The 15,247-nt window shown below is 50.8% G+C and overlaps 2 protein-coding genes across 2 annotated transcripts in view; both read right to left on the bottom strand.

Annotated features, from left to right (window-relative positions):
- Window positions 1-6,904, bottom strand: part of CHAT (choline O-acetyltransferase) — a gene marked incomplete at both ends in the record, with an annotated part of 29,866 nt that extends 22,962 nt beyond the window's left edge. The window contains 4 exons of the mRNA XM_082308862.1: window positions 768-821; window positions 2,242-2,360; window positions 4,564-4,755; window positions 6,842-6,904. Coding sequence (XP_082164988.1) covers window positions 768-821; window positions 2,242-2,360; window positions 4,564-4,755; window positions 6,842-6,904 — 428 coding nt within the window. The remainder of the gene's footprint in view (window positions 1-767; window positions 822-2,241; window positions 2,361-4,563; window positions 4,756-6,841) is intronic.
- A 5,244-nt stretch (window positions 6,905-12,148) lies between these two features.
- On the bottom strand, window positions 12,149-13,750 carry SLC18A3 (solute carrier family 18 member A3; the record flags this gene model as incomplete). The annotated part of the gene is made up of 1 exon (XM_082309765.1): window positions 12,149-13,750. One exon carries the CDS (start codon window positions 13,748-13,750, stop codon window positions 12,149-12,151), a length of 1,602 nt encoding a protein of 533 aa, XP_082165891.1.
- Between the last annotated feature and the right edge of the window lie 1,497 nt (window positions 13,751-15,247).

Genomic DNA, 15,247 nt, shown 5'->3' with positions numbered 1-15,247 from the left:
AGGCCTCTTGTATTTCCAGACAGGAAAATGACCCCTTCCCTGCTATGGCGCGGTGTCCATTGTGCTTGGCTCTCCACTGTTTCTATTCTTCAGGGAGCAGTGATTTCAGCAGTAAACTTGGAACATACTAGGTGAGGTTAAGAAGTGCTGTGTAAAATGCTGTTATGAACTGCTTCATACGTGACAAAGAATCATGGATTTCCCCTATGTTTATATACAGAAAGTACCAATGGCGTTAAGTAACAACTTATTTTTACTAGCTACTGAACCAGCCTCTCTGTGGTGAGGCTTTCTTCTCCTGGTGGGATGTGTTATTTCTTTTCTGGAAGGAGGGAGGCAGGGGGGCTGATGTTCTAAATGGAGGGTGCAGTATGTGGAAGGGGTGCATGCCAGGTGCCAGGGAAGGTGTGCAGGCTGTGTAAGCGCTGTGTAACTGCTGCTTTTTGGGTCTGGGGAGCACAGACTTCCTCGTGTGTTCTCAATAGCTCTGTTAGGCAGACTGCATGCATCCTTTGGGCTGCACTGCACGTGCTAGAGTGATGACTACCAGGCATCAAAAAGGATCCTTCTCCAACCTGTTAGATTGCAGTAATAAAGCAGAAAGTGCATAAAAAATTGCTGAAGCGCTTGCCCTGAAGCATGCTGGAGCCCAGCCCTTCCAGATGGTGGAGAGGTGCAATGCAGCCTGACTTTGGGCATGTTAGAGCACCCTTGAATCAGAAGCCCTGCAGATACTCAAGCAGCAGCTCTCCTTCCAAGCTACTTACGTGTCCAGTAAAGCTTTATAGTCTTGCACTCCTGAAATGAGGTTGGCGGCAAACCTGCAAGTAGCAGATAGAAGTGACATCAGTCTTTTGTCATTTGGCAACACTGGGCTGTTTCTGAGAGACAGAGGAGAGCCTGAATGATTGATGACACGGCATAAGGAAAGAAAGTCTTCTGGCTTAGCAAGAAGAGCCCCCCGCCCCCACCCAAAACCTAAATTAATTCATGTCAAGAGAAATATGAAATCCTAGAGATGGTCCCTTCAATGGTTAAACAGACTACCACAGGAAGAAGCCTGAAAGCATTTATTTAGAGAATGGGAGCAGAGGCTGAATATTTAATAGAATCCTTAACATGGGTTTCAATATCAATACTCATAAGCTGTCCAATTTATTAGAGTACTTCCTGTCCTAAGCAGATATTCTTTCTGCAGGACTGTGGACAGGTGTATTATTTCCTGACGCTGCCCATTTGCACTGTGTCTGAATGGGAGGCTCTGAGAAAAATATTTCCTTGTTAAAGCACGTGCATTAGAAAATGCAAAGTGGAGGTTTTTCAGAAGCTGTGTGCACAATAAATTTAGTCAGTAATGAATGGAAGCATTTATAGTTATGTGTAAAGTAAAGTAAATGATACATTGGCTGTCTATGCAAAATGTTAAAATAACACATATCGGCTTCAAGGTTCTGGCTGTTTTATAATAGCATAAATTCACATGCAGTTAATTCTTTCAGTAATGAGCAGCTAGAGAGTGCGAAAAGCAAAGAGGAAAATTGCACTACGTGAAGGTAGATTTGATCTGGTTTACTGTTTTAAAAGGAGAAAATGTTTTGGCAAAGGCTGAAGAATGGAATCCTGATTTAAGGGTGTCTGGAGAGGTATATTCTGTGCTTGGCTACTTTCTTACCTTTTCACTTTTTAAATGATTGTAATTGCCCACAACAGCTCAAAGGAGAAAGGTCAGTTCAGGGCTGGGAAGGATGGGCCTGAAGGAAGCAGTGTTCTTGGGGAGGAGTGATTTCTGAATTCTTATTCTTAGATCCCCTGTGTTTCTGGTGCCCTTTCAGGCACCCGAGAGGGACAATTTAATGCCAGCACGGCCTTTTCAGTTTGCAGGGTGGCCATGAGTCATAGTGATGGCATGTTAAGGTTTTCCTTTAAACAATGTGTCAGAAATTAGTATTTCTTTTTTCCATCGCAAAATGGTTTACTTGAATTATACAATGAAAAGCTTTGCAAATATTTCTTTAAAAAATTATAAATTCCATGGCATTTTTTTTTAGTAATGACACTTTCATTTCTGAATATCAGTATGAGTAACCCGAGAAACACTACCCTCAGTCAGCAGGCCTAGTAGGAAATCATTTAATGGTTACAGCCCTTATTTTTTAATTAAAGTTGATTGTCTTTTTGCAAAAGCAGTACATTTAAAATACCCTTTCATTTAGCAAAAGCTGCAAAGTCGTAGTACATTACCTCAGCTGGTCATTCACATCCTTGAAATACTGACGAGCAAAGATAATTGCTGGGCTGGAATTGACTGGAAGAGCTAGCCGGTTGTTGAGGTACATGTCATCCAGCCAGTAGTTAAACACCTAAGGGAAGGGGACAGGAAATCTTAAAGCTATGAACAACATGCAGAAAAGCAGTCGGGGGGTGAGGGGAGAGTGCTTGGTGCTCCTGGTGTCAGGCATGGGCTCTGATTAATGGAGCTGCTGAGCATTTTCAGTCTGAGCTCTGTGACCTCAGCTCAGCTGAAATCAGCTGCAATTCCATAATCCTATTTTTCAATCAATGGCAATTTACAGTGTGTTCCATTAAAAAGTAAACAAGCTCCATATTGTGGTGGTTTGGGTATTTTGTTGTTTGCTTCTCTCTACAATAAAAAAATGTTTCAGTACAATATGCTAACTGCTGACCCTTGAACAGTGATTAGGATATATTTAAGAGACGGACAGAATTTTACTAGTGGTGGCTTTCCTCAAGGGGCTTCAAATATTTGTCAATGATGCCAAGATGCTCTGTTGCTAGCCATCAGATACTGTCCTATAGCAAGACAGAGTGGGAAAAAAATTTCCCAAGCCTAATGGTTCAGTTCTGCAGATACTAGCACGTGGATAGGGCCCCTGGAGAATTCCCTCCACTGACACAAATGCAGATTACTGATGCTCGACCCAGACAGACACACATACTAAATTTCTAACCATTTTTATTGAAAACACAGATGCACGGTAACCACATTCCTTTATGTCTGAGCAGACTTTGGAGAATCATTATTTGGAAAATGGAGGCTTTCATAAAAAGATCACATGGTCTTTCTGAGTTTAGCGGGCACGCTTTGCATATAGTAGCTATAAACAACAATGAAATTATGCAAAAATAATTACAAATGCATGCATCAGTTGAAAAAGTTTTCCTCTGAGATATTTCATTGCTGTTAGAACAGATGCTTCCCCCCCAGTCTCTGGAGTCTTCAGGAGAACAGGCTAGATCTGTACTCCTGGCAAGTTAAATTCCAAATAAAAACATTTCTGTTTTATCTTAAGAATCAGGTATTTAATAAACAGTATTTAAAGTTGAGACGTTTCAAAAAACGCTTATATGTCCTTCCTCTGTAGTTTTCATGCTGTAAGTGGTTAAATGAACAGTTGTCTCCTGGAACACTATTTGTTATCAGCAACACTATTTAAGCGAGGGTTAATTTAGCCACCAAAAACATGAAGTTCTATGATCAGCATAACAAAATGAGATTGGGTGGTATTTAGTGGAGCCCTCGGACTGTGGCAACAAGTAGTTCAGAAATTAAGCACTGCTTTTAAAATAAAAGCACTGCCAGTACTGTAGCCTTTTTTTTCTGACTATAGCAGCAATTTGATGGCGTTTTCTTGTGGGTCACACAACTGAAAAGTTAAGGAAGAATGACACTTCACTGACATCAGTAGCAAGCCTGCAGGATTTCACTGAACCCATGAAACCATTCAGTGTCTCTCTTCCTTGCTGCAATGGAAGGATTTCAATAAAATCAGTGTTTCTAGTTTTCAGCTGCCGTATTGTAACATGGTTAATGCAGGCAGGATGAACTGTGACTTTGTGGAATGATAAAATCTATTTTATCTACAGCTTATTTAGTTTTCCTTGTCTTGGCAAGCAGAAAGCTGGACTTTTTTAAAGGCTGAGGTCTCAGTATGGTCTATGTGATAGGTATCTATCTATCTATCTATCTATACATGTGTGTGTATATTTGGCAAAGTAAATACTTCAGGGTAGCTACATTGGTATGGTGTGACAATGAATGGCAAATAACAGTTTAATTTAAAAAGAGTAATACGTATCCTAAAGTATTCCATTCCAGAATAATTTGACTGGATCAGAGCTTTGGCTAGATGGGTATGCAAGGCACTTTTTATAGCCCCATCAGAAAGTATTTTTCATTTTAATAAAAACTCTAAGTCCTGTTATTAAAGGGAAAGGAAGAAATTACATCCAAAGAGGATGTAACTTAGTGCTTCCTACAGGTAGAGCTGACACCTGCATGCATGCACCTGAGGTGCACGAATTCCCTCATTTATGTCAACAAGCTATTAATCTGAAAACATAATAATGACATAGATTTTGACATCATTTGAAAATTCTAGCCTAATATGTCTGAAATATCCATTCCCTTTGGTAGAATCTCATGTGACCCCTGTTTGCATTGACTCACTGAAAGAAAGCGGTGATCACATATAGAACATCACAGAGTTTGTAAATGAGCATCATCCAACACAGCAATTATTTTTCTCATCTGCATTTGCTTACCCAGTTTGTTGTCTTTTCCCTTCTTTCCTCGAGGATTTGCTGCAAGGATTCCCCCAGGCCTCCTGCAATTCCAAACTGCTCCACGATGACCTTGGTCTTTCTAAACTGCTCCTCTGGCACCAAGTGTTTCATGCACTGTAGGTACATGCGTAAGGTCTGTTGCAGTGGTGGGACTGGAAGTTTTGGCACTACCTAATCAAAAAAAAAGAGATTAGCAAGTAATTCTACTTGTTCCCAAACTGTCCTCTTTTTTTTTCTTCCTTTTTTTCTTCTGTTGCTGATTAATACATTGCATCCCTTTTTTAATCCATTTATTCTGTTTTAGCAGTTGAGATGCCTGATTACTGCAAATGTAATTGTGTGACTTCAGTGGAGTTTCATTAGGTCTTAAAGCGCCTGGATTTTAAGACACAGTATGCAGTTGTATGCAATACTGAAGCAGCGGTACCTCTCCAGTAGCTCTATTTGTAGGCCTTTGGCCAATGAGGATTTCAAATGGATAAGCCAGGAAACTAGTGGAAAACAGGAGAATATTCCTTGGTAAAAATTCTAGAAATCCTAGAACAAACAGGCGAATAGGCATGATGCAAGCATATAGTCTAGGAAATCTTCAAATACATTAGAGCATAATGAAATAATGCATTAAGAGAAGGTATTTCATTAGTAAAGAAGTGCATTTATCTTGTGATCAGTAAAACCGTGGATTAATACTTGTCCAATTGGTAATATGACTGGTTATAAAATTGCAGAAATAGAAAACATGCAGGTCTACCTGTTTATTTGCACTGACTACGCAGAATCCCCAAGAAACCTGTGTTTTACCCTGCCAAACCACTGCTGTCAGCCAGTCTGGAACCCTCCTAGAAGGCTTGATAAAACATTTCTGTTTATACTTGCTTTATCCTTACCCTGTTTGGAGCAGGAAACCAACACTATCTGGGAAGAAAACAACCTCATGCTGTCCATGCAATTAAGCTTCCTTTGTTTTTTAATGTAGAATTAACGAAGTGAAGTGTAATTAGTCATTTAAAAGCCAGAGGAATTATGGGGGCAGTGGGAAAATCAAGTAAGGAAGTAATCCATGAAAGACTGGGAAATTGCAAGAGGCTGTGATGCTCTAAGCATGGCTCCTCAGGGAGGTGGACGTGTCTCCCAGTTGAGAAACGGTCATCTAATTCAGCTGTGCTTGTCCATTAGTGCTTAGTGTACAGCATAAACTTTTGGAGGGTTTATTTCTCTAATTTGTTTTTTGCCTGTCTCCCAAAGCTGGTAAAGTTCAGAATTTTTTACTAGCTCTTGATGTAATAGACATTCATTTTGACGGGATCACAGGATCATAGCGTGATTTCGGTTGGAAGAGATGTCTGGCAGTCACCTAGTCCCACCTGCTGCTGAGAGCAAGGCTAGCTGCGAACTCCTTTGCTAGTGCAGGCAGGGCAGGAGGGTGTGGAGGAAGGGCTCTGAACAGCAGGCAGGGAGTGGGTGGCCTCTGAGCTCAAATACCAGCTCTGCCTTTCGACATCCACAGAAAAGTCAGTGCTGCATTATGTTTCCCTATCTAGAAACCGAAGATTTCAGATACTCATAAGAAGTGACATAGGATTACCAGTTATTAATGGAAATGCAAATCCAATTTAGTCTGTAATGCACCCTGGATCTCAGAAATAAAGGAATGGTAATTCTACAGTTTCAAGCTATGTTTAGTCAGGGCATATCTCTTCCGTCACTGATTTCTTGGTCAGTGGAAACAGATGTGCCAAATAGTATTTCCTTTTGATACCTGGCTTTGGCCCCGTCTTTCTGGGTAAGGTTACTGTACGATTCATGACTCTGCTTAGGGAAAAAAGCTTTAAACCCAAGGGGCTGACTACTTACAGGCACTTACACATCCAGCATCTTTTAAACCAGCTTGAAAATGAATCGTATGTGAGAGTTTGATAGTTCTGTACTATTAAGAAATAATTACATGCCATCTCTAACTGTGTAGTAATGCATCTGCTGTTGTGTAATAGTATTTCACTTACTGGAATTCTTCACAGGATGTTGGAAGGAGGAGTGTATTTGGACATGAGAAGCACTAATGTTAGATCGAAATTCCTGAGTATAAACTGCTGCAGGATAACTAGTGTTCCCTGAAATGAAGAAATCAGCTCTGGAACAGAGCTTGGTTTACAATTATTATATTAATTTGCATTAATTTACAGTATTAAAAGCTGTTAAGTCATCCACCTTCAACCTTTTTTTTTTTCTTTTTGTTTTCCCAGAAACAGTCACTTACTGTCTCATCTTTACTGCATGTATCTTTCTCTTTCTTCTGCATGTTTTTTTCTAGGACAGGCATTCCTGCATTTCTTTTGATATCTTTTGTTGAGGACAGAAATTGAAGCCACTTGGGGGCACTTATGGAGCCTCACGCCTTAGTTCTGGAAATAGAAAAGATTTAAAGTCCAGTCAGTACCCGTTATTTATAACCAAAATGTACATGGGGAGTATTCCCTGCGCAAGCATACATAGAAGCTTCAGAATGCAAAACTGAAGAGAAATAGAAGTACAACATTCAAAAGTAGCTGAACTGAGCCCTGTGGAAATTGCTCTGACATTGTTTGTCTCATTTAGCTATAAATTTCTTTATGCAGAACTATCTGATGCACATAAATGGTCCCTTCTCAGCATGGTTTATTTTGTCACTCTAATTTACTTTGCAATGCATTGTACCATGATCTGCATGCTTTGTTTTACTGTTATATGTTAGCTGGAGGAAAGAGGTGACTTTTCTTTGAATGTACTCATGTCGACACGGGTAATAGTAAGGTTGCATTTTTCTATCTAAGGATCTTATATGTCCTTCCTTTACCGTTTTATATGAAAGCACCACAGTCTTTAAATGTTATTTGTCATTGCACAGTTCCACAGTGTGGTGCTCTCATCTCTGTGTTGGATGTGGAAGCTGTGGAAAGGAGCTTGACGGAGATGTGCCTTTGCCCCTGCAGGCTAGCAGCTCGCAGGGTGCCGGTGCTTTGGGGCGTAGCTCTGGGCTGGGGGACCCCATAAGCCTGCCCAGGCTGGCTGGCTGTGGGAGAACTGGGAGGGGTGGCATACACTGCATTTGAGCGGCTTCGCATAGCAGTCTTTCAAAATAGCAAAAACCTGTACATGGAGACGGCTTAACCTGCCAAAAGTCACAGAAGTCATCTGTGACAGAGCAAATACTTCCACTTGTGTATCTCTGGTATTGTGCTTATCCTGGTTTTCACTTCTGAAGATGCCTCTTATTCCTTTTCTGTACAAGAACAAGCCATACGGCACACATATTTCTTCCGATATAATAGAGCCCACACCAAGCAGTTGTCCTTCAGTTACGGTGGTACAGCTAAAGCAGAGTAAGTTCTATGTGTTCAGTCAGGTCTTGGCAGATCACAGGTTTTTTGGTTTTTTAAATTACTTTGCGCTGTGTGTATGCAAAATATAAAAGACAACATGGGTTGACTAAGTAGAAAAGAATGTCATATTTCCCTTCTGAAACCCTTGAGACTATACATTCAGGGCACTTGAATTATTTCTACAACAGCTTTTAAGAACAATTTGGATAAAAACCTACAGTGTATGAAAGTGAGATGAAGAGTTTTGTTTAGCGACGGGCAGGGATGGCTTTGCATTATTCCTCTCCTGAGGAACCGGCTTGGCTATTCCAGCCTTGCGGCTTCAGCATGGCTCTGCCAATGTGTATGTGGTCACTGACACCTTGTGTCGGTCCTGCCCTCTCCCTGTCCTGTGCTGGCTGCCAGTGGGGCCATGTGCTGTGAAGCAGGTTGTATAAGGCTGAGAGATGTCCCTTGGGCCCTGCAATGAGGCACACAGCAAACTCGTGTTGATCTGTCATCTGCTCACGATTTCAACCCAGGTGAGAGACGATTTCCCTCACGGAAAGGCCACATTAACCCACTGCGCTGCTCTGCTCCCTCTCGTGTGCTACACAGGTCTCATCACTTAGCCGTGCACTCTATTCCTAGCAATACAGGTTCAAAGCACTTCAAATAATGGACACGTCCTGTAACTCTTGGAAGATGGTGGCTTGCCCAGCTCTTTATGGGCTAGCCTCAGCTCCCCACCTGTGTTCAAATACAGAGCAGCCATTTTGTCTTCAGAGCCCCTAAAACTGTATTCCCCTAAAGGAAAAATCCTGCTGGTATTCTTCTCACTGGGACTTTTGTTCTTCCTTTCCTTATGTTTTTGGTCAAACTGCAATATGGAGTCACACTGACTACAGGTCCATACTGGCTCTGTGTCTGTGGGAAATGCTACTAATAACAGATTCATATATCTGTAAAATCAGTGCAATAAAGAGTTTGGGTGTGGTAGCCTGAACTGTACTCTCCTGTCATGGGGATGAACCGAGGCTTTGTCTCTGGTTCAAGCGCTGCCAGCTTAGCATCACACCCAATGCTGTATTTGCTTAGTAAAGGACAAGGAAACTGACACAAGAGAAAATCCTGCAGAAATTCAAGATGACTTCAAAGTTGATCACTGGAATGAGAAGTGCATTGTCAAAGTTATTAAGCAAAAAAAATAATCCTAGCTGTTTTTATTTACAGCTGGCTTAGCTGGAGGGCTGGGGTGGGCGGCTTAGCAGGGTGGCTGCAAGTCACGGCAGGCTGGGGAGCCGGGTGGCCTTCCCCACAGCTCAGAGCAGCAGCTCAAATCCACAACAAAAGGCACTGATCTCTCCGTTAGCAGATAGCAGAGGACTGAAATAAGCCCGTGTGCTTATGCTTGAGTTCTCTATGCATTGTGGACTCGGGAGGCAGCTTACAGTATATAATGTTGTTGGGGCATTACACTCAGCCCCCATCTATTCATCCTCACTCTCGGTGCTATCAGGAAGAAAAGCTTAAAGTTCTCAGGAATCTATGCTTAAAGTTAAGAGGAGTGTACGCGTTATCAGGAATACATGCGTGAGGTGCGCACTGCTGCGGCCGTTGACACTAGGAGAGCAGCCAGGAGCCGCCCCGTCGCCGGCCCTGAGCTCCCTGCGGGCCGCAGCAGCGGCGGGGCCCGTCGGGGAGCGCTCACGCTCCGCCGGAGGCTGCCGGCGCGCCCCGAGACCTTCCCCCGCCTCAGCCCCGGGGGGACCCTTCCCTCCCGGACCGCCCGTCGCGGCGGGACCCACGGGCGGCGGCCCCGGGACGGGCCCGTGGGTGCCGCCGGCGCCGCGGAGTTCGGCGAGGGGAGCCCCCTCGGCTCCGCTCCGCGCCGCGGGACCCGCCGCCCCGCCCCCAGCCCCGCGGCTTTCCCGCCCCGGCACTTGCGGCCGCGCCGTCGGGGCCGCGGGAGGCGCGGGGCGCGCTGCCCGCCCGCCCGTACCTGCTCGTCGGGGCGCTCCGGAGCGGCTCCCGGCCGGGCTCCGCGCGTCGCGGCGGCTCTGTCCAAGGTACCGCCGCCTCCTCGGCGGCCGGGTCCCCTCTGGGCGGGGGCGTGCGGAGCGCGGCTCGTCCCCGCCGCCGCCTGGCTCCTCCCCGCCCCGCGCCCCCGGCGCCGCCCGGCCCGGCCCGGCCCGGCCCGGCCCTGCCCTGCCCGCCCCTCCCGCTGCGCGCAACAGGCGCTGCCGCCCTTCCGCCGCCCCGGCCGCGCCGCGCGTGTTCTGCCCCGTCTGCCGGCTGTGTCCCGGGAGGGCGGGCGGGAGGAGCCGAGCAGAGGCGGGCTCGGCCGTGCCCTTACCGCCGTCGGGGTCAGCCGAGAGGCTCCCCGGCGGCGGCGACAAGGGGAGCCCCCGAGGGCTACACCTCTCGGGTGACCCGCGCTGCCGCGGGGGTTGTCGCCGGTGTCGAGCAGTGTGGCCGCGGGGCGCCTGCGGCTCCTGAAAGCTCCGTGGCCGAACAGGCGGGCGGCGCTGCCAGCGGGCTGCCGGCACCACGGCCGGGAGGGGCGGCAGCGGTCCCGGGAGCGGCCCGGGCTCCGCGGGAGCTGCCCGGCGGCCGGCGGCGGCAGCAGCGGGGCGGGGCGGGGGCGGCCCCGGGGCAGCGGGCCGCAGGAGACGCCGCTGGTGCCGCTTGCCGGTTCAGGGAAGCGGGGCTCAGCCCCTACCGCCGTGGCCATTGCTCCTTCGCCAAGCCCGCCGTGCCGAAGCACCGTCGCGGTGTTTTCATGGGTTTTGCTCCTGGCGAGCAGCGGCTCGGCCGCCCCGGCAGCGGCTGCGGCGCGGCGGGGCCGCGCGTCCCGCCCAGCTCGGCCGAACCGGCCGGCGGTTTCTCTGCGTCTCCTTCGCGGCGCCCAGCTCCCCAGGGACCGGTGGAAGCCCTTTAATAGTTCCTGTGGCCGTTTATGTAATTTTTTCCCCTCTTGAGATAAGAAGTCATTTGTTTCCTAATGAGCTAGGAATTTAAATAAACGGTTTTGTTTTATATCAAGATAAATTTACAGGGCAAAATATGCACTCTGGTTCCATTGCGGTTGGATTGAAGGTTTCCACTTTTTGTAAAGGTTTGAATGAAGCACTTCACCCATCTTTTGTTTTGTTTAGTCCCTGTCGGCTACACTGAGGTGGGCACATTGCATTTGGGGCAGCATTCAGCACCAAGCAAGGCGTTTTCCAGTGCTGTGTCTCTAACTGCTGGTAATGTAATTTTTGGAATATTCGAAAATTGAAATTTATGATTGTGAGAATTAAAATTAAATTCGCATGAGAATACGAGGAGCTGTTTTTAGGCAATCGATAGCATGTTTGCAGTGTGATGTCGTTTGCTCGGCCCCGTTAACATATGTTTTGAAGAATGAATGAGAACATTTTGTACCGGGGTTTTCTCCTGGGTGATTTTGGTAACCGATGAGGTTTGTGTTACAAGGAATTGTTACCATAGGGGTTACGCTGAGCACAACCAGCTCCCTCCCTCAAGCAGCCCTCAACAATGAAACAAAGACAATCGATCCCCTTCAATTCCATTTATTCAGATCGTATTATTCTTGTAGTTTGGAATTCAACGTAATACAGCATATTGCACTTACCAGAGAGCAGCACAAGAGAGAAAAAAACCAGTACAATACTTCAGTTTATTCCCAAGGAAGAATAAGACGTTGTGATAGTTGTTGCTCTTCTTAAATATATGAAACCAACTGAAAATCTAAGTATATGTACACAAGATTTACTAAGTCCCTGAATATGCCATTCAAAATTTTACACAGACTTTTTTTTGCTTTTCTTATATTTTTTACAGATATACAGTATGTCACACACAGTTTCAGCTTGAAAAAACTTTGCACAATTATACCCCAGCTACAAAGCTGTTGGGTTTTTTGTTTTGTTGTTGTTGGGGTTTTTTTGAAAGGTTTCCCGCCAGATTTATGCCAATGATTATTCACATAATTTTCTTCTGGATTGCCCCCCCATTCTCCACCCCCTCCACCCTGTCAGAATGCTGAAGGAAATACCAGTTAAAAGTCTAGAAGAAGAAAGCCATTACATCATGACAAAGGTTAAACTGTATATATTGCACATCAGTACAGAAACATAATGCAATAACGCTTTCAACCCCCCTTTCCCTCTCTCCCACACACCCCTCCTGGCTCCTGGGGCTGGGCCTCATGGGGGAACCTAACTGTACTCATAGTCTGAGGAGTCCTCCTCGGACACCCCTGTCAGGTCTCTGCGGTAGGGGTCCATGCTGTTCTCCTCCGTCTCGCCTGCTGGCCGGAGGCTTTTGCCCATGCCTTTGCGCTCCTCCATTTTGATGGTGTCATAGAGTCCCTTAGGTCCTTCTTCAAGGAGGATGTTCCTCTCCGAGTGAGAGGGTTTCATTTGGCAGACGTTTCTGAGGAAGAGGAGGACAGGGGCGTAAAGCACGTTGGCGAGCCCCATGCCCAGGTTGAGCTGCGCAAAGCCCATGGTGTGCACAATCTGGCCGGCCACGATGGGCCCCAGGGCATACGCCACAGAGTAGGAGATGTCTGCAATGGCGTAGACGCTGCCGTAGACAGAGACGTGGCGCACATCCACCAGGAAGGCCAGGGTGGGCAGCAGGGCCGTGTCCACCAGGGCGATGCCGAAGCAGATGCCGCAGAGGGGAACGATGACCTGCCCGAAATTCCTGCAGGCTGGCACCAGGCAGGAGCTGGCACCGATGATGGCCATGCCCAGGGCCCCGTAAAACCACTGGAGGTGGGGGTATGCGGCGGCCAGCCGGACGGTGACGTAGACGCCCAGCACGTGGGGGAAGAAGGCGGGCAGCCAGGTGAGGCCCACCTCCCACTCGCTGGCCCCCATGGACTCCTCCATCCAGTTGGCGATGGTGGGCTCCAGGAAGGCCAGGGGGATGTTGCAGGTGGCCAGGGCCCCCGCCACCACGGCGATGTAGGGGTCGACCATGAGGCGGTGGATGGGGGTGCCGACGGGCATGTTGGCCCGCGCCCCGGCAGCGCAGGGCGGCGCCAGGGCCAGCAGCAGCAGCCCGTCGAGGAGGCAGACGCAGGCCAGCACCAGGAAGGGCACCCGCTTGCCGGCGAACTCGTAGAGGATGCCGCCGAAGGGGGGGGCGGCCAGGCTGCCGAAGGAGATGCAGGCCAGCGCCGTGCCCAGGGCGCGGCTCCGCGCCGGCTCCTCGGCGTAGCGGTCGGCGATGAGGGCGATGCCGGCCGTGTCGGCGAAGGCCGAGCCCAGCCCCTGCAGGCTGCGCGCCGCGAACAGCGTCGCGTAGTTCTCGGCGAAGGCGAAGGTGGCGGTGGAGAGGAACATGACGGCCAGCCCGGCCAGCAGCGGCACCTCGTAGCCCACGCGGTCGATGAGGGTGCCGCTGAGCGGGTTCACCAGCAGCTGCAGCATGGCCTTGGAGGCAAACAGCACCCCGATCTGCACGTCCTCGTTGCCCCCCGAGGCCGGCGGGTACCGCGCCGGCAGGAGGCTCCGGTTGCCGCCGCCGCTGCCGCCGCCGCCGCTCTCGTTGCCCCCCGCGGGCGCGAACGGGCCGGCGGCGCCCCCTCGGCCGCGCATGGCCGCGATGTAGTCGGGGATGATGGGCACGATGACCATGTAGAGCATGTTGTCCAGCAGCAGCGCCACGCACACCACCAGCAGCAGCAGCCGCCGCTGCCGCCGCGCCTCCCCCATGGCGGTGCCCAGCCGCCGCCGCCGCTCGCCCACCGCCTCCGAGAGCCGCGCCACGGCGGCCCGCGCCCGGCCCGCGCCCCCCGCCTCTGACATCGCCCTCAGCGCCGCCGCCGCCCCGCCGCCGCCCGCATGGGGCACGGCGAGGGCGGCCCCGCCGCCTCCGCCGCCCGAGCCGCCAGCCGCCGCCGCTCACCTCCCGGCGGCCGCCGCCAGCCCGCGCCGCCGCTGCGAGGCGGCTCCGAGGGGCCGGCCCTCCATCACCACACTAATAAGCGCCGCGCACGGAAACCCCACCCGCCCCCGCCGCCGCGCCGGCCCCGCGCCCCCCCGCCGCCCGCCCGCCCCGGCTCCGCCGCTCGCCCGCCCCCCGCGCCCCGCCCCGCTGTACCGCGCCGGCGGCGACAGCTTTGCCCGGCCGCGGGAAGGGGCCTGCGGGGCGGGGATGCCGCCGGTCCCTGCCCGCCCCGGGGGTGTGCCGGGGGGGGCGGTGGGCAGGCGGCCCCACCCCCGAGGTGGGGGCCCGCCGGCCGCTCTCGCCGCCCCGACGGCGCGGCTGCCCGCGGACCCCCCAGCGGCCCCGGCAGCGGCCCCGGCTCCCCCGGCAGCCTTCCGGAGCCCTCGCTCCGTCGCCTCCCTCTGGGTCTGAACGGCGCAGAGGCAGCGGGCCCGGTCCGACGTGCGCCCGCCAGTGCTGCGGCCAGCGGTCCCGTGTCCTCGCGGCCCGGCGCCGCCGTTGCCCCGGAGGGTCGGTCCGGAGCCCCGCTCGCCTGCGGAGCTCGGCGATTGCCGGCTCGGCCCCTGTGCGGTGCGAGCCGCAAAGGCCCCCTCTGCCCCCGCGCCGGGGCCGCAAGGAACCGCCGCCCCCTCCCCGGCCGCTCTGTGCCACCGGCTGCCGCCGTCTGACCCGAGAGCTCCTCGCCGGGGCAGGCCACCGACCCCCGGCGCAGCTCCGCCGCCCGGGACGCACCCCCGACGGCGTGGCCGGGCCAGGGCAGGGCGCGGGAGCACTCGGGCTGAGCGGGAACGGGGCTAGGCAGGGCCGGGCTGAGCCCTGCTCCCCCGCGGGTGGGTGTGCCCCCCGGGACAGCGCTCGCAACTCGGAGGCCACTGAAGCTGCATTGGAAAGCAGGGAGCAACGCAGTAGCCATCCTCCTGCGGGCGTGCATGTGTGTGTGTCACACTCAGAGAAAATACTGGGGAAATAATCTTCAAGTGCGGTGGTATGACATACTTCCCGCGTTTTGCCTGGCCGCTGCTGCAGATGGAAGCCCTGCAGAGCAAGGGGCCTCACTCGGTGCAGAGGCTTTGGTATTAGGAAGATACTCCTGGCATAAAGCAGAGGGTAAATAGCGTGACTGCTCTAGCAGAAGTGACACGTGGGCTGATCCAAGGAGGATCTCTGCAGAAGGCTGTATGAAATAACTGGATCTCTCAGACAAGTGGTTCCTGAGTAGACGTGGAGTTTGGGTGCCTTAATTTGCTTGCATAGCTGGGCTTCTGTGGCTTGAAAGGGAGATGATTTATCTGTCAGTTGCTGTATCTTGCTCTGTTGCAAGAAAACTGTCTAGATGGCCAGAAAGGCTTTAAGAT

Source organism: Platalea leucorodia, assembly GCF_965183815.1.
Source record: "Platalea leucorodia genome assembly, chromosome: 4".
Lineage (NCBI taxonomy): Eukaryota > Metazoa > Chordata > Aves > Pelecaniformes > Threskiornithidae > Platalea > Platalea leucorodia.
The sequence above is the reverse complement of the archived record's forward strand: the minus strand, read 5'-3'. Positions and strand labels throughout refer to the sequence as shown.